This window comes from Mytilus californianus, unplaced genomic scaffold, assembly GCF_021869535.1.
Source record: "Mytilus californianus isolate M0D057914Y unplaced genomic scaffold, xbMytCali1.0.p SCAF_7, whole genome shotgun sequence".
Taxonomy (NCBI): Eukaryota; Metazoa; Mollusca; class Bivalvia; order Mytilida; family Mytilidae; genus Mytilus; species Mytilus californianus.
Genome location: NW_026262723.1, coordinates 111,259,979 through 111,286,966, shown reverse-complemented (window position 1 = coordinate 111,286,966; position 26,988 = coordinate 111,259,979). Strand labels below are relative to the sequence as shown.

At 32.9% G+C, this 26,988-nt stretch overlaps 1 protein-coding gene across 1 annotated transcript; it reads left to right on the top strand.

Annotated features, from left to right (window-relative positions):
* The first annotated feature begins 5,808 nt into the window (after positions 1 to 5,808).
* LOC127708580 (MOB kinase activator 1B) lies at positions 5,809 to 24,521 on the top strand. Its single transcript, XM_052213568.1, has 4 exons — positions 5,809 to 6,014; positions 11,166 to 11,332; positions 15,481 to 15,708; positions 19,276 to 24,521. Exons 1-4 carry the CDS (start codon positions 6,001 to 6,003, stop codon positions 19,515 to 19,517), a joined length of 651 nt encoding a protein of 216 aa, XP_052069528.1. The 5' UTR covers positions 5,809 to 6,000; the 3' UTR covers positions 19,518 to 24,521.
* Positions 24,522 to 26,988: the final 2,467 nt, after the last annotated feature.

The window sequence follows — 26,988 nt, the reverse complement described above, 5'->3', positions numbered from 1 at the left end:
TCTTGTTCTTGTTGACTTTTGATGTTATAGGTAATTGTCGCATGGTATATCCACAAGATCATTAACCCACTTTGTAAAATAAGGTTAGCTGTAGTTTCACCCCTCTGTCTTACAATGATTCCCAGCCAAGTTCTTTCAACATGCTTCCTACACTACTGGTGTTCATATAGCGATTTGTGGCGTAAAGGGCTGCACGACGCTGGACCATTTCAACCTTTTTTGCCTGCTCTTTTTGGTAGGAGGTTCCATACTGTTGTACAGTAGTCTAAGTTTGATCATTGCAACCACAGGCACTTGTCCCTGAAATTTGTTTTCCCTATATACCTTATGTTAAAGTATATAGGTATTTTTTCAGAGACAAGTGCCTGTGTAACATATAAAAGAGAGTTTAAATTGTGTGGAATAACTGGTGTTTTGTTACTATTTATATGCAAATACAGTCTTAAGACTGTATGTTTACCCCTAGGTGTCTTTTTAGTGGTTATTTGTTATCTAATTTTTTTTTTTGGGGGGGGGGGGGGGGGGGGGGGGGTTACTCTTTAAGAGTAATTTAAAAAAAAATGTTCGTATATAAATTTTGAAATTATAAAGAAACTAAGGTTTCAACTCCCTCAGGTAAAGTTGACCTCAGATGGATTTGGCTATTTTTTTTCAGGTCCTTTTGTTTACATAGCTTTTCAATTGTTTCGGTTTTTATACATCCTTGGCTTTCAAATATTCGGCTTTGCGAGTTCCTGATGTCTGAAGGTAAATCCAGAAAAGCGCTTCGGACGCATGAAATTTATAACGTGTTGTTTTCATTTTTTAATTTCAATAAGCAACAGGAACTCCTTTTTGACCGTTTGAAGTACCTGTGTTCACCCAAACTGGAAAATGTGGTGCCTTATCTTTTTTTTAACCGAAACTTTTTCTTGCCTTGAGCGACAGTAACTGCTTATAATTAATTAGCCATATGTAACATTTGTGTTTATTCCTATTTTTTACGGTTTCGTGTCGTTATTTCTCATGATCGTTCTTTTTTTACTTATTTAGTCTGATAAACTTTTAACATTCGGCCATGACACATATAGGGTTATAAAGGTATAAGGTAATAGCCTTAGGGTTATGAAAATGTCGTAGAGGTCATATAATATGGTAATGGAGTTCGAGTAATAGAGTTTTAGAATTTACGGTTATCTTCATTGATAGTTAATGATTTTGCAATATCTTAATGTTAAACAAGGGACATGTCTCAGACGGTACGTGACTGTTAGGATGGGATAAAAATTAAATTACAAATGGAAAACGTTCATATGATGGGGTTTTTTTTTATCAGAAGACAAATTTAACCTTGGTTGAACAAGAGCTATTTTGGCACACATGGTTGACTAATCTCTACTTGTATTGCCCTGCGTACATTTATTGCTCCCTCTCTCTTTCTATATAGTAAAAACGGCCGATATGACCCTGTATCCGCGGTGTTGCGTTGCTCGTAACCACACTGCCTGTAACTAACAATAGAGTTGAATATCATAGAGATTTATATATGTATAAAAAGATAACAAATGCGCTTCATATAAGTGAGTATGTCAGTGATATTTTAAAGTATCTCACCGAAACTATTAATCTCTTATACTATATACTAATGGAGACTTGATAACTGCACTTGAATTTTTACAAGATAACATTTTTGTTCGCTATGAAGAGTCCGTATATCGTCAAGTTATCGGAATTCCAAAGGTAAATAACTGCACCACTTATTGCGGAACTGTTTTTGTATTGTTACGAGTAACAATTTATGACTAAAATCAACAAAGACCCATTGAAACAACATCTGATACAAAAGTTGAATAATACTTTTAGATATTTGAATGATATATTGGCTCGTAATAATTACGACTTCAGTATGTACACTAAAAAGATTTATCCTGCTGAACTGACTTTAAATAAAGGTAATACTAACAATGAATACTGCCCTTTCCTTGATCTTGATATTTTTATTTTTAACGGAAAGCTTAATACTAAAATTTATGATAAAAGAGATGATTTTTCATTTCGTATTGTTAAATATCCATTTTTAGATGGTGACATCTTATGGTGTTTACATATGTCAACTTGTTCGATTCGCTCGTGTATGTAACAACGTATTTGATTTTAACGAAAGAAATCTTTATATTACTGAAAAAAATATTACACCAGGGTTTTCGATATCACAAACTTGTCAAAACATTTACTAAATTTTATCATTGGTACAAGGACATCATTCGTAAATATAAATCAACGTGCAGACACCTTATACGTTCTGGTATTTCACCTCCCATCTTTTATGATAAAGTTCTATAAAAAGCACATAAATGTCGTCATTCACCTCAAAAGCTAACCAAACCTTAAAACAGACTTATTCAGAAGGGATATAGGTACGATACTATTGTCAGGTCATTAAAGATGGCAATTTTTGGAATTAATATTGATTCACTCATATAGGGTCTTCGGAAATAAACACATTTATTCTAAAACCAGTTGTTGGCATGATACGGGTTATGTTCTTATATCGTATATTTTATGATGGTATGATACCAAACCCCTAACGGGAGGGATTGTGCTTGATTTTCATATGATAAAGACATAATCTTTCAATCAGTTTAATCAGAGACATATAGTACTATATGTCTCTGGTTTAATTGAGGTCTGGATCGAGCTGGCTAAGATCTGTGAGTAAGTGCTAGTAGTCCTTTGTTAATTTATGTTGATTATTGTCATTTTGCTTAGTTTCTTCTGTTACCTATTCTAACATCGGACTCGGACTTCTTTTAAACTGAATTTTACTGTGCGTATTGCTGTGTATTTGTTTACTCCACATTGGCTAGAGGTATAGGGGAGGGTTGAGATCTCACAAAACATGTTTAACCCGCCGCATTTTCGCGTCTGTGTCAAGTCAGGAATCTCTTGCCTTTGTTAGTCTTGTATGTTTTTTTTAAATTTTGGTTCCTTTATATGTTTCGGAGTTTAGTGTGACGTCCATTTTCGTTAAACTTGTATACATTATTGTTTAGGGGCCAGCTGAAGCCCGTCTCCGGGTGCGGGATTTTCTCGCTATGTTGAAGACCCATTGGTGACCTTGGGCTGTTTTCTGCTCTTTGGTCGGGTTGTTGTCTCTTTGACGCATTCTCCGTTTCCATTCTCAATTTCATTGTGTCTCGACCATAATATATTTTTATGAAGAAAACATTTCATCATTCAGGGATAACATTATGGAACCATTTACCCCCTGCTTTACGTTCTCTCTTGACTGTGATTTTAAAAGAAAGAAGAAATTTAGAAGAAACAAATTATTTGTTCATGATATCAAAATGTAAGCTAGATCAGTAGTTATGAATGCAAATTTATATTTTATTAAATATCTTAATAATTTTCTATTCCAAATTAAGCATGAAGGCTACTTGTATATATATATATACGTACTTGTTAGAGGGGTCAAAATACAGCACAAACAACATTTCCCAAAAGACCAAAAAAGTGAAAAAGTATATTTTAACAAAACGCATTTGACTAACAGGTCGAACAACAAATGTTCTTAAACCCTGCTGACTGCCATTGGCGATTGCCAAATAAACGGATCACAAGGTGTAATAAATGGATCTTAATTAAAAATTTAATACCAAACAGAAAACAATAAACTTGCGGCAAAGATGGTATACCGCAAACAAAGGTGCAAAGATTTTTGTACACCATATCCGGATTTCGACAATTAATGTCTCTTCAGTGATGTTAGGAATCGAAACAGTATTTGGAAGGCCATGTAATTTACCTCAATTTAGGATAGACTCTCGAATTTTGAGGAGTCAAATTAGGATGAACGGATCATATAAACCCGAAGGCAAATATAATACAAGCCCAAACGAAAAAATATAAACAAGTCTAAATTGAAAACAACGTTCAAACCAATGATTGCGTTGGATAAAAACCGCAATTTTTATACGTGTGCATGCAAAAACAAATTTCTTGTTAGAGGGGTCAAAATACAGCACAAACAACATTTCCCAAAAGACCAAAAAAGTGAAAAAGTATATTTTAACAAAACGCATTTGACTAACAGGTCGAACAACAAATGTTCTTAAACCCTGCTGACTGCGGTTTTTATCCAACGCAATCATAGGTTTGAACGTTGTTTTCAATTTAGACTTGTTTATATTTTTTCGTTTGGGCTTGTATTATATTTGCCTTCGGGTTTATATGATCCGTTCATCCTAATTTGACTCCTCAAAATTCGAGAGTCTATCCTAAATTGAGGTAAATTACATGGCCTTCCAAATACTGTTTCGACTCCTAACATCACTGAAGAGACATTAATTGTCGAAATCCGGATATGGTGTACAAAAATCTTTGCACCTTTGTTTGCGGTATACCATCTTTGCCGCAAGTTTATTGTTTTCTGTTTGGTATTAAATTTTTAATTAAGATCCATTTATTACACCTTGTGATCCGTTTATTTGGCAATCGCCATTGGCAGTCAGCAGGGTTTAAGAACATTTGTTGTTCGACCTGTTAGTCAAATGCGTTTTGTTAAAATATACTTTTTCACTTTTTTGGTCTTTTGGGAAATGTTGTTTGTGCTGTATTTTGACCCCTCTAACAAGAAATTTGTTTTTGCATGCACACGTATAAAAATTGCGGTTTTTATCCAACGCAATCATAGGTTTGAACGTTGTTTTCAATTTAGACTTGTATATATACGTACTTATATACATAGTGTGTTTTATATATTTCATTATTATAGTTCACGGTATATATTGTATTTCTTTTTTTTTTGTGTCCGGGAGGGACTCGGGAAAGATTAGTTTTATCATCTATGGTTTTATGGTGTTACCCTTCTAAAAATAACACCATTACTTACCTACTTACTTACAATGACTTTGACTTCGCCGTGATCGATTTTGGATTGAAACGGTTTCATGGCTGCACACGTAGGAAACCTATCACTAACGGGAAATTACATCATATTTCAAATTTACGGTCATGTAGGTTATAGAGCTCGTAAACTAAGATACGATCCTATCGCATGAAAACTTATTAGTACTTTAAATAACTTATTCCTAAAGATTTCAATGTAATCTAAAACAACCAAGTTATTAACACTTCTTTATTGTTTATATGATAGCAGAAGGGTCTGGCCCTGGTATTCATTTAAAATTATTGAATGCTTGTTTGTGTTTTTATGCCTTGCTTGTCGGGTAAAAACTCAAAAGAGAGCCGTGTTATGTCTTTAAAATGGATTTGTAAACCATGCCGACCGCTTTTAATATTTATGTATACAGATACAGATACTTTATTTTGCTAATCAAAGCGCCCACAAGGAGCAGAATAATTACAATGAATTATACATAAATTAATATAATATATCAAATAACTGAGAGATAACAATGATTTTTTTCAAATTTTTCTTCTTATATAGCATCATCGACGTTTTTTAAGTATAACGACAAGTAAAACAAACATGCACAAACCACTTGTTAAAAAACGAATAACATTCGGGCTCATCAGTTTACATCTGCTTCATCTTAAAATCATAATGTTTTGATTTTTGGTCGTTAGAATGCTTAAACAATTTTAACCATGGGTCTACAGGTATACCATTAATTAAAGACTGTGCACGATCATATGCCAATAAATATGCTACCCATGAATACGAAACTATTTAATTTTCATTAAAATTAACGGAATCTGAAAAAGTTCGCATTTTGCAAATTATTTTAAATTTGAACTTATAAAGATATATACATAACTTGTATTCCTATATATTGATAGTTGTAAAAGTTATACAAGTTATACAGCTTTCTTTCTACCAGGAAAATAATATTGTACTTCCGGTTACATTTTTGGGAATTTAGAAAAATCCAAATGAACTTTTCAATCTACAAAAATCCAAGCAATCGATATCTGTAAAAGGATAAACAGCCATATATTTGGTTCTTCGAATGTCTTGTTTCATGTTGCTTGCATTTTGATTACCACTACAGAGAAATGAGCTTCTTTTTGTAAGTTCAATGTTTGTTTACATTTTCGCGGAACTGTCATTATACAGATAACAATTTCTCAAATTTGTTTATTATATATACCATAGATGACAACATAAACAAACAAGCACACTAGTACTGAAACATTAACAGATGTTAATCTGAATGCTTAGTATAAAATATAATTCATGCTTTGTTGCATTTTAAGTGGCTGTCATATGAATATGCTCGAACTCTTCCCCGTTACTTTATTTTATTGCTCAGAACAGCTGCATTCGAAACAACTATTTCACCTTAAAATTCTTTGCTGCTGGACATTAAGCATCAACAATAACTCAACCTTATACTGAAAATGAAATATATTCTTGGGACTTGAATGACTGGTTCCACCCTTCATGCTTACATGTATAACAGGTTGGAGAAGATCCTCATTAATGGGTACTATCTCCATTTATGGGTATTATACCCCAAAACAGGTATCCATTTTCAGTGACAAAAATATAAACTTTTGATCTCAAGATATTTCCTGTCATGGGGCAAACATTCAGGTAAATGACAACACATTGCCCAAAGACACCATGACTAAAATATCACCTGGATGAAAGTGAATAGCCTTGAAAAAGTAGGATTTTTGGAGGCTGTCATCTTTTCATTAACTAACAGGGAAAATTTTGCCAATTATATGAAAATTTGTGCCATTTGTCTGTCCCAAGTCAGGAGCCTCGTGCCTTTGTTAGTCTTGTATGATTTTTAATTTTAGTTCATTTATATTTTTTATACGACCGCAAAAAAATTTTTGTGGTCGTATATTGGTATGACGTTGGCGTCGTCGTCGTCCGGCGTCGTCGTCGTCGTCGTCGGCGTCGTCTGGCGTCGTCCGAAGACACATTGGTTTTCGCACTCTAACTTTAGTTTAAGTGAATGGATCTTTATGAAATTTTACCACAAGGTTCAATACCACAAAAGGAAGGTTGGGATTGATTTTGGGGGTTATGGTAATAACAGTAAAGGAATTAGGGGCCAAAAAGGGGCCAAAAATAAGCATTTTTGTAACTTCCAGACATAACTTGTGTCTTAGTGTATGGATCTCTCTGACATTGTACCACAAGGTTCCATATCACTAAAGGAATGCTGGGATTGATTTTGGGGGTAATTGCCTCCAAATTTTAGGAATTAGGGGCCAAAAAAGGGGCAAAAAACAAGCATTTTTCTAGTTTCATGACAATAACTTGTGTGTAAGTGTATGGATCTTTCTGAAATTGTACTACAAGGTTCCATATCACAAAGGGAAAGCTGGGTTTGAGTTTGGGGGTAATTGCCCTAAACATTTAGGAATTTGGGGCCAAAAAGGGTTCAAAAAACACATTTTTTTCTAGTTTCCAGACAATAACTTGTGTTCAAGTGTATGGATCTCTCTGAAATTGTACTGCAAGGTACCATACCACAAAGGGAAGGTTGGGATTGAGTTTGGGGGTGATGAATCATAATGGGGGTTCAAAAAATTTTGGGGGGGGATTTATTTTTTTTTCCTTTTTTTTCTTTTTTTCCTTTTTTGTTTCTTTTAAAATTTTCCATTTTAAGTTGGTTATTTCTGATTTATATTTAAAATCAATTATTACATTGGTAGCAATGAATTACATTGATTTTCCAGTCAAATAAAAACCGATAATTTCACATGTGAAATAAACGTGGTTATTTCACTCTCTGACGTCATACAACAATAGGCGTTGTCAAGACGTCAATAACGTCGGATCAAAACAAATTGTGAATGCGTAGAAAAAAGATATAGTTCCTTACATTTTCTACATTAATTTCATTAAAAAAAGCCATTTGCCAATGTAATAAAAAGAATAACTAATCAAAGAATTCAAATATCGAAATAATATTCAACTCGTGACCGAACAACACTGATAATTAACTCATGCGCTACGCGCATTCGTGAATTAATGTGTTGTTCGGTCACTCGTTGAATATTTTTCTCTATTTGAATTCTTCGATTAGTTATTCTATAAATAATAATGATATGGTAGGAGATACACACCAAACAGGATGTGTAAATTATTATATAATAAGTATTGTGCAATAGAAAGAAATTTTCAATTGCACAGTATTGCACAATAGCAAGAAATCTTCAATTGCACAGTATTGCGCAATAGCAAGAAATCTTCAATTGCACAGTATTGCGCAATAGCAAGAAATCTTCAATTGCACAGTATTGCGCAATAGCAAGAAATATCCAATAGCACAATATTGCGCAATAGCAAGAAATTGTCAATTGTACAGTATTGCGCAATAGCAAGAAATATTTAATAGCACAGGATTGTGCAAAAGAAGATACTTCCTATAAATTGCTTATTTCTTGACCAATTTCAATGGGGTTTTATTCTTGATTTCATGGGGTTCTTTAATATGCTGAATCTAACCGTGTATTTAGTTTTTGGATTTTTGGCCCCGTTTTTAAATTGGTCCACATTGAGGTCCAAAGGGTCCAAAATTAAACTTTGTTTGATTTCATCAAAAATTGAATTATTGGGGTTCTTTGATATGCCGAATCTAACTGTGTATTTAGATTCTTAAATTTTGGTTCCGTTTTCAAATTGGTCTACATTAAGGTCCAAAGGGTCCAAAATTAAACTTAGTTTGATTTTAACAAAAATTGAATTCTTAGGGTTCTTTGATATGCTGAATCTAAACATGTATTTAGATTTTTGATTATGGGCCCAGTTTTCAAGTTGGTCCAAATCGGGGTCCAAAATTAAACTTTGTTTGATTTCAACAAAAATTGAATATATGGGGTTCTTTGATATGCTGAATCTAACCATGTATTTAGATTTTTGATTTTTGGGCCCCGTTATCAACTTTGTCCACATTGAGGTCAAAAGGGTCCAAAATTAAACTTTGTTTGATTTCATCAAAAATTGAATTATTGGGGTTCTTTGATATGCCGAATCTAACCGTGTATTTAGATTCTTAATTTTTGGTTCCGTTTTCAAATTGGTCTACATTAAGGTCCAAAGGGTCCAAAATTAAACTTAGTTTGATTTTAACAAAAATTGAATTCTTAGGGTTCTTTGATATGCTGAATCTAAACATGTATTTAGATTTTTGATTATGGGCCCAGTTTTCAAGTTGGTCCAAATCAGGGTCCAAAATTAAACTTTGTTTGATTTCAACAAAAATTGAATATATGGGGTTCTTTGATATGCTGAATCTAACCATGTATTTAGATTTTTGATTTTTGGGCCCCGTTATCAACTTTGTCCACATTGAGGTCAAAAGGGTCCAAAATTAAACTTTGTTTGATTTCATCAAAAATTGAATTCTTGGGGTTCTTTGATATGCTGAATCTAACCATGTATTTAGATTTTGGATATTGGACCATAATAGGTGAATGTCCAATTTAAAATTTTTAAGTTCTTAGACCACATTCAATCTGTGTTAGAAACCTATGCTGTGTCAAATATTTAATCACAATCCAAATCCAAAGCTGTATCAAGCTTGAATGTTGTGTCCATACTTCCCCCAACTGTTCAGGGTTCGACCTCTGCGGTCGTATCAAGCTGCGCCCTGCGGAGCATTTTATTGGAGTTTAGTATGACATCCATTTTCACTGAAATAGTACACATTTTTGTTTAGGGGCCAGCTGAAGCCCACCTCCGGGTGCGGGATATTCTCGCTGCGTAGAAGACCCATTGGTGGCCTTCGGCTGTTTTTCGCTCTTTGGTCGGATTGTTGTCTCTTTGACACATTCCTTATTTCCATTCTCAATTTTATTCTCTAATGATTATCAAGGACATTTTCTTTTTTGATAAACGAAAATCCCCTTCCACATTTTACACAGTTTCAATTTCTCTAAAGCATGTTAGCACATTTTGATCCATCCAGTGAGCTGATAAAGGTTATGACCCTTAAACTCAGCCAATCATCTTGTGAGATCATCCACAACCACTATTTGATTAAATTTTTTTATACAATGGGTTTAGAAAGGGTTGAATTGCCAAAGAATTAGAGAAACATATATATATACAATTCAGGTTATTATTTTTGCTTTTATAGATTTTGGGTTGTGGTGTCCAATCAGTAGTCATCATCACAGAAATCTCTCAAGATTATGTTATTGACCTTATATGAAGAATTTTGCCATTTGTTTTCATTTTTGCCAATTATCTTGAAAACTATAATAGAAAGAGAGAAACACTAAATAGCAAAAAGATCTCCAAATAAGTCTCATGGCTAAAATCGTCAGACGACTCCTAAGAGTTATTGCCCTTTAATGACAATTTTGACCAATTTTTTGCATTTTGTCTATTATCTTGAAAAGTATAATAGATGGATAGACACTTTTGAATGCAAAAATGATCAGCAAGACAAGATCTAAAATTAAGTCAACTTGGTCGAAATCTTTAGTGGACTCTTTAGTGGAGTTCTCTTTAATGACGGTAATTACCAATTTTTTGCATTTTTGCCTATTATCTTGAAAACTATAAAAACATAGATAGAAACTTTAAAGAACAAAAAGATCAGAAAGACAAGATCTACAAAAAAGTTAAATATTGCCGATATAGTTAGTAGACTCTTTATAGGAGTGATTGCCCTTAAATGATGATTATTTCTACCCTCTTATGTGTCTTGGACAAAAACTAAAGAAGATAGAGAGAAACTGTAAAACAGAAAAAATTTACAGCAATACAAGATCAACAAAAAGAGATTTTTGTCATGAATTTCATTCTAGTCTACAATGTTTGAAAGTGTCCATTGTTGCATATGCACATAAACCTACGTGAGCTACATGTACACAGGCTCTTAAGAGCCTCTAGTTTACAGGTTTCATGGACAAAGTATAGACTCAAACATGCCGGATTGTAATAGGTGTATCTAGCTTACTCCTTAACAATTACGTTTTTAAACTTTTTAGGACTTTTTAAAATAGACCCTGACAAAGAAAGAAATTAAAAAAAATCATAAAATATAAGGCTTCACTAAATTTGTGGATCCAGGAAACCATTGTAAAGAATTAAAATATGCCGTTTTGATCACTGTTACCTCTTGTAGTAGAGACCTCCATGTCAAATGTGTAAATTAAACTGGATATCTGTCCGACATAAGGATCATAAATTTAAAACAAAAGATTACAGATGATGAAATATATTTTAATTGATTTGTTATTTGCAGTGGAGGAAGAAACAATAAAACCTTCAAACCAAAGAAGAATATTCCTGAGGGAAGTCATCAGTATGACTTGATGAAACATGCTGCTGCCACATTGGGAAGTGGTAATCTTAGGCAGGCTGTGGTATTACCTGAAGGAGAAGATCTAAATGAATGGGTGGCTGTAAACAGTGAGTATTTAGTGGAAAAACACAATTTATCAGTCAATGTTAACCTCTGAAAATGTGTCGGGAAAGACGTAAATATTTGGAGGCAGTAAATGTACATATATTTTTATTTGATTTGAGGTATATCATGTAAGCGTATGAACGAATGGCTATTTTCATCTTCATTGCTAATATGTACAGAAACATTTTTTGTTACCAAAGAGGGGACAGAGAGAATTTCTATTGAGTTGATGCATGCTAGTATTAACAGTAAGTTTTGATGGTTTTAGTCCCCTACCGACGAAGTCGAAGGGGACTTTAGGTTTGCACTCCGTCAGTCCGGCAAATCAGTTTTCCACACTTTTTTTCTTCGTGCTTGAAGAAATTGATTTGATATTTGGTGTTTTGTTTTATCATGACAAGTTACAGATCAAGTTCAAATTTTGTTCTGGTCTGATGATTTTGTGCAGAGTTATGGTCCTTGGACTTAGAAAATTCACTCAAATAATCAGTTTTCCACATTTTTTTTCGTCTGACATGCTTGAAAATGTTGACTTGATATTTGTTATATAGTTTACACCATGACAAGTTATAGATCTAGTTAGCATTTTGTTCAAGTACAATGAATTTTTAACTAGTAGGGGAATATGTATTGCCAGGTAATACTCACAGAATGCTTGTTTTATTGAGATTTTTGGTAAATTATTTTAAGTTATGATATATATATAGGTGTATGGTAACATTAATAAACTATAAAAGCCTTTTTTATGTTAACATGTTTAAACAACAAAAAGTACATGTATTTCCGTTGTATGTGTCATATGACTCATTGGTTTGGGAAGGATTTATATACTTATTAACAGGAAATTACAATGAATTTATAATAAATATAGATTTAAACTTAGTACAATACTATATTTATTCTCGTTTACAAATAATTGTATCTACTTACATTGACTTAGCTTTAAATGGCTTGTCCAATCAGAAATGTCCACTATGCGACAGCCTTAATACGACTTTTTTAGTTAAACAATTAGACTTGTTTTCCTATAACTTCTTCAGTAATTGCTAGATATTGAAAGTACATTTTGATATCTAACAACATTACTTTAAAGGAGGAATTTGTTATTAATTGGTCTGGGTGTTGTAGAAAAGAAACTATTGCAATGTTTCTTGGTCCATATGTACATCTCTGTCCCTGTTCAAATGATATTTTTAGAACCATTATTCAGATATGTTTTAGTAAACTAAATGCAAAATTGTATGGTAAAACCAGGAGTGTGGATATTTCAAAGTTCTTCACCTATCCAATGACAAATACTATACAAACATGTAGTTGAATGGACATTTTTTTAAATGCCTTCGGTACTGGTTGTGCTTTAACAGAATTTACTTGTCCATGACAGGTAATTGGAACATATTTTGAACATGTAAATTTTACTTGTCTGTCAGATTTGGTACAAGCCATTCAAGTTTGGCATGGTATTTTATCATCCCTGAAAGCATAAAGGAAGTAGATTCATCATTGATATGCTATCCAACATTGATCCCAGTGACCTACTTTTTTCACCTGAACTAATAGATTAGATTTGAACCGACAGCTCTTGGACAATACATTACTTAAATCAATTAACATAAATAGGACATGGTGTAAATGAATACAGTATGTCAGCCTCCTTCCCAAATAGATATAAGAAGATGTGGTATGAGTGCCGATGAGACAACTCTCCATCCAAGTCAAAATTTATAAAAGTAAACCATTATAGGTCACAGTACGGTCTTCAACACGGAGCCTTGGCTCACACCGAACAGTAAGCTATAAAGGGCCCCAAAAAATTACTAGTGTAAAACCATTCTAACGGGAAAACCAACGGTCTAATCTATATAAAAAACGAAAAGTTCTCTTATCTGTTCATGTTTTCTATTTGCTTAAACCGAGATTGTTGTTAAAATATTAAATAAAGTGTGACAAATGTATCTGTTACAATCCTGGAAATGTGAGAACATGCTTCTAAATAAAGTGTGACAAATGTATCTGTTACAATCCTGGTAATGTGAGAACATGCTTCTAAATAAAGTGTGACAAATGTATCTGTTACAATCCTGGTAATGTGAGAACATGCTTCTAAATAAAGTGTGACAAATGTATCTGTTACAATCCTGGAAATGTGAGAACATGCTTCTAAATAAAGTGTGACAAATGTATCTGTTACAATCCTGGAAATGTGTGAACATGCTTCTAAATAAAGTGTGACAAATGTATCTGTTACAATCCTGGAAATGTGTGAACATGCTTCTAAATAAAGTGTGACAAATGTATCTGTTACAATCCTGGAAATGTGTGAACATGCTTCTAAATAAAGTGTGACAAATGTATCTGTTACAATCCTGGAAATGTGTGAACATGCTTCTAAATAAAGTGTGACAAATGTATCTGTTACAATCCTGGAAATGTGAGAACATGCTTCTAAATAAAGTGTGACAAATGTATCTGTTACAATCCTGGAAATGTGAGAACATGCTTCTAAATAAAGTGTGACAAATGTATCTGTTACAATCCTGGAAATGTGTGAACATGCTTCTAAATAAAGTGTGACAAATGTATCTGTTACAATCCTGGAAATGTGTGAACATGCTTCTAAATAAAGTGTGACAAATGTATCTGTTACAATCCTGGAAATGTGAGAACATGCTTCTAAATAAAGTGTGACAAATGTATCTGTTACAATCCTGGAAATGTGTGAACATGCTTCTAAATAAAGTGTGACAAATGTATCTGTTACAATCCTGGAAATGTGAGAACATGCTTCTAAATAAAGTGTGACAAATGTATCTGTTACAATCCTGGAAATGTGAGAACATGCTTCTAAATAAAGTGTGACAAATGTATCTGTTACAATCCTGGAAATGTGAGAACATGCTTCTAAATAAAGTGTGACAAATGTATCTGTTACAATCCTGGAAATGTGTGAACATGCTTCTAAATAAAGTGTGACAAGTGTATCTGTTACAATCCTGGAAATGTGAGAACATGCTTCTAAATAAAGTGTGACAAATGTATCTGTTACAATCCTGGAAATGTGTGAACATGCTTCTAAATAAAGTGTGACAAGTGTATCTGTTACAATCCTGGAAATGTGAGAACATGCTTCTAAATAAAGTGTGACAAATGTATCTGTTACAATCCTGGAAATGTGTGAACATGCTTCTAAATAAAGTGTGACAAATGTATCTGTTACAATCCTGGAAATGTGAGAACATGCTTCTAAATAAAGTGTGACAAATGTATCTGTTACAATCCTGGAAATGTGTGAACATGCTTCTAAATAAAGTGTGACAAATGTATCTGTTACAATCCTGGAAATGTGTGAACATGCTTCTAAATAAAGTGTGACAAATGTATCTGTTACAATCCTGGAAATGTGAGAACATGCTTCTAAATAAAGTGTGACAAATGTATCTGTTACAATCCTGGAAATGTGTGAACATGCTTCTAAATAAAGTGTGACAAATGTATCTGTTACAATCCTGGAAATGTGAGAACATGCTTCTAAATAAAGTGTGACAAATGTATCTGTTACAATCCTGGAAATGTGAGAACATGCTTCTAAATAAAGTGTGACAAATGTATCTGTTACAATCCTGGAAATGTGAGAACATGCTTCTAAATAAAGTGTGACAAATGTATCTGTTACAATCCTGGAAATGTGTGAACATGCTTCTAAATAAAGTGTGACAAGTGTATCTGTTACAATCCTGGAAATGTGAGAACATGCTTCTAAATAAAGTGTGACAAATGTATCTGTTACAATCCTGGAAATGTGTGAACATGCTTCTAAATAAAGTGTGACAAGTGTATCTGTTACAATCCTGGAAATGTGAGAACATGCTTCTAAATAAAGTGTGACAAATGTATCTGTTACAATCCTGGAAATGTGTGAACATGCTTCTAAAACAGTTTATATTGTTGTAGAATTGGCCATGTTGGCTACTGGGATATATAAATAAACCTGTAATCTTCAATTCATTTTGCAATTATTATTTCGATTTAATAAAGCTCCAAAGCTTTTGTTAGGACAGTACTTTGATTGCTGTATAAATTATAAAAAATTTAATAAGACATCGACAGTTTATAATTTAACTGTTTTATGATATTTGTTTTATATTTTTAGCTGTGGACTTCTTTAACCAGATAAATATGTTATATGGTACTATAACAGAGTTCTGTACAGAAGAGACCTGTCCTGTAATGTCGGCTGGACCAAAATATGAGTACCACTGGGCAGATGGTCAGACTGTAAAGAAGCCTATAAAATGTTCAGCACCAAAGTATATAGACTATCTCATGTCATGGGTACAAGATCAGTTAGACGAAGAATCCCTCTTTCCTTCCAAAATTGGTATGTTGCTCTTGCTTCAGGGAGATCTAAGATTACATGTAGTTAAATTTAATATAACACTGGTTATTTGATATTGCAGTACCCACAAAGTGATGCAATTAAAGATCCCACAGTAAATGTTTGTGATTCACTCTGAAATATCTTTGTGTGAATTCAATAGATAATGATATATTACAAGTGTATTACATTACCCACAGTGAATGGTTGTGATTCACTCTGAAATATTTATGTGTGAATTCAATAGATAATGATACGACAAGTAGTAAATCATGGGTTACATGTATCTCCAAAACCATCAGCAATCACCCTGCTTCACTGTTATCCACTAAACACCAGCAAGATCTTAAACTTAATCACCATATGTTAATTGTATACATGGTCCTGGTACTATTTTCAATGATTTTTCTTCTGCTATAAAGTGCCATTTTACTTCCTGTTTCCAAAAAAATAAGCATTTCCCTCAAAATGTTTTGTGAATATCTGAAGAATATTATTTGAAAGATTTATAATACTGAAGAAGTAGCCTTATCATACCTTCTCCTTACCCCAAATGAATAATTGCCCTTTCCCCTTAAGATAATTTGAAAAATTCCAGCAATTATTTCAAAATCTCTTATACATTGTTTCAATAAATTCAGGATTGTTTAATTTTAATACGACCGCGGTCGTATATTGGTATGATGTTGGCGTCGTCGTCGTCCGAAGACACATTGGTTTTCGCACAATAACTTTAGTTTAAGTGAATGGATCTCTATGAAAATTTACCATAAGGTTCAATACCACAAAAAGGAAGGCAGAGATTGATTTTGGGGGTTATGGTACAAACAGTTAAGGAATTAGGGGCCAAAAATAAGCATTTTTGTAACTTCCAGACAATAACTTGTGTGTAAGTGTATGAATCTCTCTGACGTTGTACCACAAGGTTCCATATCACAAAGGGAATGCTGGGATTGATTTTGGGGGTCATTGCCTCAAAATTTTAGGAATTAGGGGCCAAAAAGGGGCAAAAAACAAGCATTTTTCTAGTTTCCAGACAATAACTTGTGTTCAAGTGTATGGATTTCTCTGAAATTGTACTGCAAGATACCATACCACAAAGGGAAGGCTGGGATTGAGTTTGGGGGTGATCAATCATAAGGGGGTTCAAAAAATTTGGGGGGGATTTTTTTTCTTTTTTTTTTCTTTAAAATTTTCCATTTTAAGTTGGTTATTTCTGATTTATATATAAAAGCAAATAATAATGTTAAAACATTTTAAGTTCTTAGAATACATTCATTCTGTGTCAGAAACCTATGCTGTGTCAAATATTTAATCACAATCCAAATTCAGAGCTGTATCAAGCTTGAATGTTGTGTCCATACTTGCCCCAACTGTTCAGGGTTCGACCTCTGCGGTCGTATCAAGCTGCGCCCAGCAGAACATTTTATTTTGTTCTTAAACAAAGTTTTATGTTCTGATATCAAAGTCTTCCATTCACAATTTTATTGTTTGCATTTTACTCCATACAGTTTATACTCTCAAATTCATTCAAAGTATACTTAAGTGTTGTTCTCTTTCGCCTCATCACACGAAAGAAAATGTTATTCCTAGAGGTATGCAGAGATTGATTTAGTTGATTTTTAGAAGAAGAAAAAACATTTTTTTAACTACAAGTCTGTGTCAAATTTACAGTTGGAACAGCTGTCTTTACAAAGAATGTTAAAACAGATTCGTCTTGTTTCATATAACTTAAGAACATTTATTGATTGAAATATAGATCCTGTGTTGTGTGCTCACTGTCCACGCATGTGAAAATTCTCTCTTTAAATTTCTGTTTAAAAAATCTTTTGGGATCCACTGGTTTTTGTCAAGCCTGCGACTTTTGTTGCAGAAAGCTCGACATAGGGATAGTGATCCGGCGGCGGCTACGGCGGCGGCGGCGTTAGCTAACTTCTTAAAAGCTTTATATTTTAGAGGGTGGAAGACCTGGATGCTTCATACTTTGTATATGGATGCCTCATGTTACGAAGTTTCCGTCAGTCACATGTCCAATGTCCTTGACCTCATTTTCATGGTTCAGTGACTACTTGAAAAAAAAGTTAAGATTTTTTGTAATGTTAAATTCTCTCTTATTATAAGTAATAGGATAACTGTATTTGGTATGTGCGTATCTTGCAAGGTCCTCATGCCCGTCAGACAGTTTTCACTTGACCTCGACCTCATTTCATGGATCAGTGAACAAGGTTAAGTTTTCGTGGTCAAGTCCATATCTCAGATACTATAAGCAATAGGTCTAGTATATTCGGTGTATGGAAGGACTGTAAGGTGTACATGTCCAACTGGCAGGTGTCATCTGACCTTGACCTCATTTTCATGGTTCAGTGGTTATAGTTAAGTTTTTGTGTTTTGGTCTGTTTTTTATATACTGTATGCAATAGGTCTACTATATTTGGTGTATGGAAGGATTGTAAGGTGTACATGTCTAGCTGGCAGGTGTCATCTGACCTTGACCTCATTTTCATGGTTCAGTGGTTATAGTTGAGTTTTTGTGTTTTGGTCTGTTTTTCTTATACTGTATGCAATAGGTCTACAATATTTGGTGCATGGAATGATTGTAAGGTGTACATGTCTAGCTGGCAGGTGTCATCTAACCTTGACCTCATTTTCATGGTTCAGTGGTTATAGTTAAGTTTTTGTGTTTTGGTCTGTTTTTCTTATATTGTATGCAATAGGTCTACAATATTTGGTGTATGGAAGGATTGTAAGGTGTACATGTCTAGCTGGCAGGTGTCATCTGACCTTGACCTCATTTTCATGGTTCAGTGGTCAAAGTTAAGTTTTTGAGTTTTGGTCTTTTTTTCTAATACTGCATGCAATAGGTCTACTATATTTGGTGTATGGAATGATTGTAAGGTGTACATGTCTAGCTGGCAGGTGTCATCTGACCTTGACCTCATTTTCATGGTTCAGTGATCAAAGTTAAGTTTTTGAGATTTGATCTTTTTTTCTAATACTATATGCAATAGTTCAACTACATTTGGTGTATGGAAATATTTTATGATCTATATGTCAGTCAAGCAGGTTTTATTTGACCTTGACCTCATTTTCAAGGTTCATTGCTCAGTGTTAAGTTTTTGTGTTTTGGTCTGTTTTTCTTAAACTATAAGCAATAGGTCAACCATATTTGTTGTATGGAAGAATTGTTAGCTGTACATGCCTGCCTAGCATGGTTCATCTGACCTTGACCTCATTTTCATGGTTCATTGGTCAATGTTTAGTTTACTTGGTTAATGTTAAGTTTATGTGACAGTTGTAATAAAGCTTTATATTTAGGACTATCAACATAATATCAATGATTAGTAAAGAAGGCGAGACATTTCAGCGTGTGCACTCTTGTTTGTAATGATACAGACCTTCAAAAAAAAATTGTTCTACATGTAAAGGGAATTCACCAAAGAGTTCAGGGGAAGCCATGAATTTGTATTAATAACAGGGTTTTCAAAGAATATGGAGTACGCATAATCATTACTAGTATGTACTTTGCAAAATGTGTAGATTGCAAAATTTAATATGTTTGTATATTTATAGGTGTGCCCTTTCCGAAGAATTTTCTAGCTATAGCCAAGACAATATTAAAAAGACTATTCAGAGTTTATGCACATATATATCATCAACACTTTAAAGAAGTGGTACAACTAAGTGAAGAAGCTCATCTTAACACGTCCTTCAAACATTTCATTTTCTTTGTCCAAGAGTTTAACTTGATTGAGAAGAGAGAGTTAGCTCCTCTACAAGAGCTAATTGACAAGCTCACAAGCAAGGACAGATAAAGGTCATAGTAAAAAGAAATACCAAAAACTAGTCTTACTGTATAAAATTTCTGTCATTTATATATATCTACACATTTGTTTTAAAGTAGCATTTCAGTCTTTTGTGTAAAAATATGCAGAATTGTGAGTTTTAAATAGCACAATCAAAATATAACTAGTTATACGTTGAAAGATAAGATTATTTGTCTTTGAATATGGATAGATTCTGTAAGGCTAAAATGCTGAGGTTTTAATACATTTTTACAAATACACAAAATGTACCCTGATTGTAAGAACATTACACCTTCATTATTTTGTAGATGTATATAATTACTAATATAAGAAGAAATGCTGTTTTAAAATGGCTAAGTTCTGTCTCTGTTTTGTTATGTTTTTTTTTCTATAAAACTGATCTAAGCCTTCAGTTTCAACATGTTTTGTTATATGTATTTAAAGTATAGTGGTTAAAATATTTATAAGATATAATTTAATAAAAATGTATTTCTAAGATACCATGTAATTCATATAAACACAGCATTTTCCCTGTTCTCAGAGAAAATACTTTCCATAAAACAAATTTCTTAATTTCAGTGGTTAAATGTTTAGTAAAGACTAGAGTAATTGGATGAAACAATGAGCTTTTGAACCCAGCTTTACAAAGTTCAGATAGAGGCAGATAAAAAAAATGTTTTTAAGCAAAGTAAAGACTATTTTTAGAGGAATTTCTCCTTCGATATCAAAGGGGTCTAAATGATTGTCATAGATATGTAATCTGCACACTAATTTGTATAAAGTGCTTTTTGCTTGAATAATAAATCATGAACTAAAAGTGTGAGGGATACATTTCCAAATGAAGTCCCGAGCATATGTTGCCATTATTGTAGTTTATTTTTTGTGGTGCAAAATAATTTATTTTAAGGAGTACTTTGTGTATAATTATGTGCCTACAAGCTCACATATCTACACTGTAAATTCAGATTATTTTACATGCATTTATCATTGCGGTTATTGCCCAACAGACGTAAATGGGAGGCTGAATTATTGCAATTTCAGGAAATGCTACATACAAGTGATGCTACCAAAATTCAAAATAAGAATTTTTATTTTTTGTGAAACATATCCTGTCACAATTTTCTTTTCGCAACAATAAAAACATTACAAAAATTTCTGAATTTACAATATGTCAACACCTATAATATAAACACCTTATCAATATGAATAAAAAGGTACATGTATAGTTATAGCATCATTTCAGCTGTGCTCAATTGTAAGATTGTACGAGGGTCTAAATGGGGTTTACAGAACAGATAAATGGGCCAATACTGCAGAAAAATGGGCCTAAAATTATAGGATAGAGAAAAATAGGCCCTAAAAATAAAGAATAGATAATAATGGGATGTTAAAATATAAAAGAGAATAATGGGCTAAAAATAAATAGAATAGAGAAAAATGACCCAAAAAAATAAAGAATACAGAAATGAAGGACACCTGATCCAGACCCTCTTGTATTATTTCAATTGTAACACTTATCTCCTCAGTTGTGCTCAATTGTGATAACATTTGTTTATACCATATTTTTTTTTTATATTTCTTCATGATTTTCTCTTATCTCTTGTTCAGAATAACTTCAATAAAGTAGGATAGTTATATCGCTTACATGTACATTTTATTACAGTGAACAATTCTGACTGGTGTATACAGAGGGTAAATATAAGGGACCACTGGGTATATTTTATTATAGCCTTAAAATATAATGATATAAGTAACAAATGTACTACCTCGTGATCATTTATAAAATCTGTTTAAAAGTGGCAAAAAAGATATCGACAAGTGGTGAAAAAATGATGCTTGTCACATATCAGAGATGGGACATTCGTTTATGTATTAAATAAAGTTTTATGGTGCCAAGCTTCCCACTTGAGTGTGAGTCTCTCAAAATTTCATTGGCTGAACAAGGTTAGACCAATAAACTGTACTTAATAAGAAATATCTGTTAATTAATGAAGTTGAAACATCATAGGGGACTGTTTGATATTTAATAATCAGTCAGATACGAGTAATTTTTCTAAAGAGAATTATTTACGAGGCTTTTGTGAGAAGAAATAACTCGAAAATGAATTGTCTCAAATATATCAAAAGTTGGATTACCGGTACATAATTTTTTAGAATATTGCCAAAGTAAATTGCGACGAAGAAAGAGCCAAACCTGAGAAGAAAAAATTCTCTGCAAATAATAAGTTGATTTTATAGAAATGGAAATCTTTAAATCAAACAGTTAATGCTACACCTACATTTTATTGGATAATTTTACTAAATTTATGAAATGCAATGTAATAAACTTGATTTATGGTGGTTATATAGTTTAAAGATTGTTGAATCAATCTTTAATAACTCTGTAGAACAGAGGGTTTTGTCAAGATGATACAACACAGAATAAGTTTGTCAAAAGAATGTATGTAGATAATGAATAATGGATTTCTCTAATAAAACATGAAAATTAATTATTTAGGACAGTTTTAATGTCCGTTTCTGCATATGGAACAAAAAATTCATAGGGGAAAATCAAACATACATAATTAAATTGTTAAAAGATTGTTTATTCATTTTAACCATTCCATGTTTATTTCATTATGTTTTATTTTACTTCTGAAGAGTGTTACACAATCTTAATAACATAGGGAAGCTTTAACTGTGGTTATTATATTTTTCAGGTTTTTATACGACTGTAAAAAAATTTTGTGGTCATATATTGGTATGACGTTGGCGTCGTCGTCGTCCAAAGACACATTGGTTTTCGCACTCTAACTTTAGTATAAAGTGAATGGATCTCTATGAAATTTTACCATAAGGTTCAATACCACAAAAGGAAGGTTGAGATTGATTTTGGGGGTTATGGTACCAACAGTTAAGGAATTAGGGGCCAAAAATAAGCATTTTTGTAACTTCCAGACATAACTTGTATGTTAGTGTATGGATCTCTCTGACATTGTACCACAAGGTTCCATATCACAAAGGGAATGCTTGGATTGATTTAGGGGCTAATTGCCTCAAAATTTTAGGAATTAGGGGCTAAAAAAGGGTAAAAAACAAGCATTTTTCTAATTTCATGACAATAACTTGTGTGTAAGTCTATGGATCTTTCTGAAATTGTACTACAAGGTTCCATATCACAAAGGGAAAGCTGGAATTGAGTTTGGGGGTAATTGCCCAAAATGTTTAGGAAAAAGGGGCCAAAAAGAAGCATTTTTCTAGTTTCCAGACAATAACTTGTGTTCAAGTGTATGGATCTCTCTGAAATTATACTGCAAGGTACCATACCACAAAGGGAAGGCTGGGATTGATTTTGGGGGTAATTGCCTCAAAATTTTAGGAATTAGGGGCCAAAAAACAAGCATTTTTCTAGTTTCCAGACAATAACTTGTGTTCAAGTGTATGGATCTCTATGAAATTGTACTGCAAGGTACCATACCACAAAGGGAAGGCTGGGATTGAGTTTGGGGGTGGAGAATCATAAGGGGGTTCAAAAAATTTCGGGGGGATTTTTTTTTCCTTTTTTTTTCTTAAAAATTTTCCATTTTAAATTGGTTATTTCTGATTTATATATAAAAGCAAATAATAATGATATGGTTTGAATAGGTAAATTAAATTTTTTTAAGTTCTTAGACCACATTCATTCTGTGTCAGAAACCTATGCTGTGTCAAATATTTAATCACAATCCAAATTCAGAGCTGTATCAAGCTTGAATGTTGTGTCCATACTTGCCCCAACTGTTCAGGGTTCGACCTCTGCGGTCGTATCAAGCTGCGCCCAGCGGAGCATTTTATTATTTCCAGGTATAAAATGAACAAAGCAAAAATGTATATTCTTTATCAGATTGTTTATTTTTTATATTTTTAGTCTATTTGCTCGGCTTTTTTTTAAACTGACCATCCATCAGCCATATATATTTTATTTTGAATGATTTGTTTTTGCTTGACAATTGAGTGCAAATTTCAGCACAAAATTACTTGTTGCTTAAAACAGTATATTAAATCACTTTCTTATCTTTTCAAACTTTAATCTTATATATATATTCATATATATGAGCAGTAAATATATATAAATAACATCTGAATATGATAACTTTGATTTATAACCTATAGTAATGATTTAAATTTTTATAGAATTTACCTCTTGTTGACAATGTTTCTATGGTGGCACTGGCTTCTAAACAGTAACTGTGAACAGTGAAAGAACATCACAATTCTCTGTGGCATACGTCTAAGCCAATGGGAAAAAACTTATTATTTATAAAAAGTATATACCTTCTGTTAATTTAGAATGAAAAAAGATTATAGGCTTGTGACAATTCTAATTTAAATGTTAGTATTTTTTTTATGGGATCTTCATTGTTTGAAGCAGCCACAAATTTGTCCTTGTGTGATATTGCTTTCTATATGATCTTACTGGATCAAGGTCAAGAGCTTGTTACCCTCAGATATCATTTTAAGCGTGTCTGAAGTATTGATGGATTTATTATATGAGAAATGGGGCAATCACAGAAAAAATTTTACTGATAAAGGAAATGAAGGCCCATTGAAACTTTAGGGTTGAAATGAAAACATGGAGAACTGGCCTGCCTTTCACAAAAGGTTGTACAACTTACGACCAGTCATTAAACAAACTATTCAAAATACTACTAGTCATTTATTGAACTTGCGTTTATGTAATGCAGGCCTGGGCCTATGGTTATAAAAATTTACTCAGTAATCGGGAGTAAAAAGTTTGTGCTGTAAACACCAAATCCATCTGAGCATTTTGATTGGTTGAATTCTGAAGACCATTATATGATGTATAAATTTAAATCCAATATAAATTAGCATGTGTTTGTATGTGTGTGTGATTATTGATAAAGATGTATAATATTATGTTATATGATTTGTTATGATTTAAGTAAAGGTACAACCTTCATCAATGTCATTTATTTCATTTTATAGCATAGACACAAGTTTTACCACGTTATTATGAATAAACATTCATTTATAGTTGTATTGTTTCATTTGTCACCTTTAATAAACACATTTAAAATCTAAATAATTCTGGGTGGATTAAATAAGGGCTAAAACACATGGTAACTTCAGGAAGGCACATTGAAAACACTTCTACCGAATATAATAAAAGGACTTGTGGAGTATATATGTAAAATGAGACAGCAAATAAAACAACTTCAGAAGTCATAATACATTCTTAACTGATAGACAAGCAATCTGATTTGAATACAGATCTGTGTCCACGCTTTATTTACAAGGATCTGACAATGCTCCATTCTACTTTCTGTTTTGAAGACCTTTTTGTATCCTCTAGTTTTGTCGTAATGATACACACTTTCAAAAATTTGTAGACTGGAATTTCATTGGCTGATGTAATAACTACAGGAACAGAAAGTAGAATTGAGTAAGCGAAGCAGGTATAATCCCATAGGTTTAATTGTACAATTCTGAATGGCTAAGAAATACCTAGCTCCTTGCTTAAATTCTATTACACCATCCCTTTGGAATAGCCTCGCTATTTTACTTCATATATCAAATTTGTATTCTATCAGAAAGCACTATACCTTTCTCCACTATTTATCTTATTCAAATCATGATTATTTTAAAGCCCTCTATCAGATATGTGAGTCTCCGGATGATACCAGAGTAAATGCCATGTAATAATCTATTATAGTGAAGTCACACAAAAAAATTTCCTAGATTTAGTGTGCCACAGGTGGCTGTCAAAAGGTCATTCACGAAGAGTAAAGGAAATTTATGTCAGATTTGTAATATGATATCTCATGTTAGTTATTTAACCAAGTCAGGCCAAATTATTAGTGGTAGCTATTGCCATCAAGTTGTGTCTGAAATCGTCTGTACAATTTGCTAGACCTTAAAGAATGACACAACTTGTGTTGTACTATATTGGTGCTACTCTACTTCCTTCAAAATTTTGATCCGCATGTTGCCAAACATTGAAAAACAAGCTCTGAAGAGCTTTTCACCAAATATAAAGACATATACAATAACAATAAAATGCTCCGCTGGGCACAGCTGGATATGACCGCAGAGGTCGAACCCTGAATAGTTGGGGCAAATGTGAACACTACATTCAATCTTGAGACAGCTCTGAATTTGAATTGTGATTAAATTTTTAACACAGCATAGGTTTCTGACACAGATTGAATGTGGTCAAAGAACTGAAAAAAATGAAATTGGACTTTTACCTATTATGGTCCAATATCCGAAATCTAAATACATGGTTAGATTCAACATATCCAAGTTCACCAAGGAATGGTTAGAATCAAAGAACCTCAAGAATTCAATGTTTGATGAGATCAAAGTTTAATTTTAGACTATTTGGACCTCATTGTGGACCAATTTGATAACATGGCCCAATATCCAAAATCTAAATACACGGTTAGATTCAGCATATCGAAGAACCCTATATATTAATTTTTTGTTGAAATGAAATAAAGTTTTATTTTGGACCAACTTGAAAACTGGACCCAAAATAAAAAAAATCTAAATACATGTTTAGAATCAGCATATCAAAGAACCCCAATAATTCAATTTTTGATGAAATCAAACAAAGTTTAATTTTGGACCTCAATGTGAACCAATAAAAAAACGGGGCCCAAAATCTAAAATCTAAATTCACAGTTAGATTCAGTATGTTAAAGAACCCCAAGAATTCAAAACTTTGAATTAACTACATTGAAATTGGTCTAGAAATAAGCAATTTATACAAAGTATTGGAAAAGTATTGTTTTTAGCCCCTTTTCCTAAACGGTCAAGGCAAAAAAAAAAAAATGAATCCCAACCCTCCTTTTTGGAATGGAACCTAAGTCCTTGTGGTACAATTCCATAGAGATCCATAGACTTATACTCAAGATATTGTCCGGATACCAGAAAATCATAGTTTCTTGGCTGCTTTTTGGCACCCTAATTCCTAAACGGTTTGGGCCATAACCCTACAAAATCAATCCCAACCTTCCTTTTGAGGTATGGAACCTTGTGGTGCAATTCCATAGAGATCCATACACTTATACACAAGTTATTGTCCTAAAACAAGAAAAATTCTTGTTTTTTATCCCTTTTTATACCCTAATTCATAAACAGTAAGGACAATAACCCTCAAAATAACGTTATAACATTGTGCGATCGTATGAAATTGTTATAGATACTATTGTTATTTGCCAGTCTTGAGTTTTACAACCGGAAAGCACCGTAAGATTGAATTAAAAACAAATATCAAGCTCATATAGTCTTAAAAAAAGAGTGCACTTACTGTTAAAAGAGATATTGTGTACTTCCCAATAAGACAGAAACCAAACAACACCAGCACACCCAAACGATATCTAGATTGCATTTGTTTTGGTGGCCAGGTAAAAAATAGTGTCTTGTTCCTGTTCGATCAATATTTTCTTTAAAACGCAATTCTCGAGGTGGTTTTGTGGCACATTTTATGGTTGAGAAT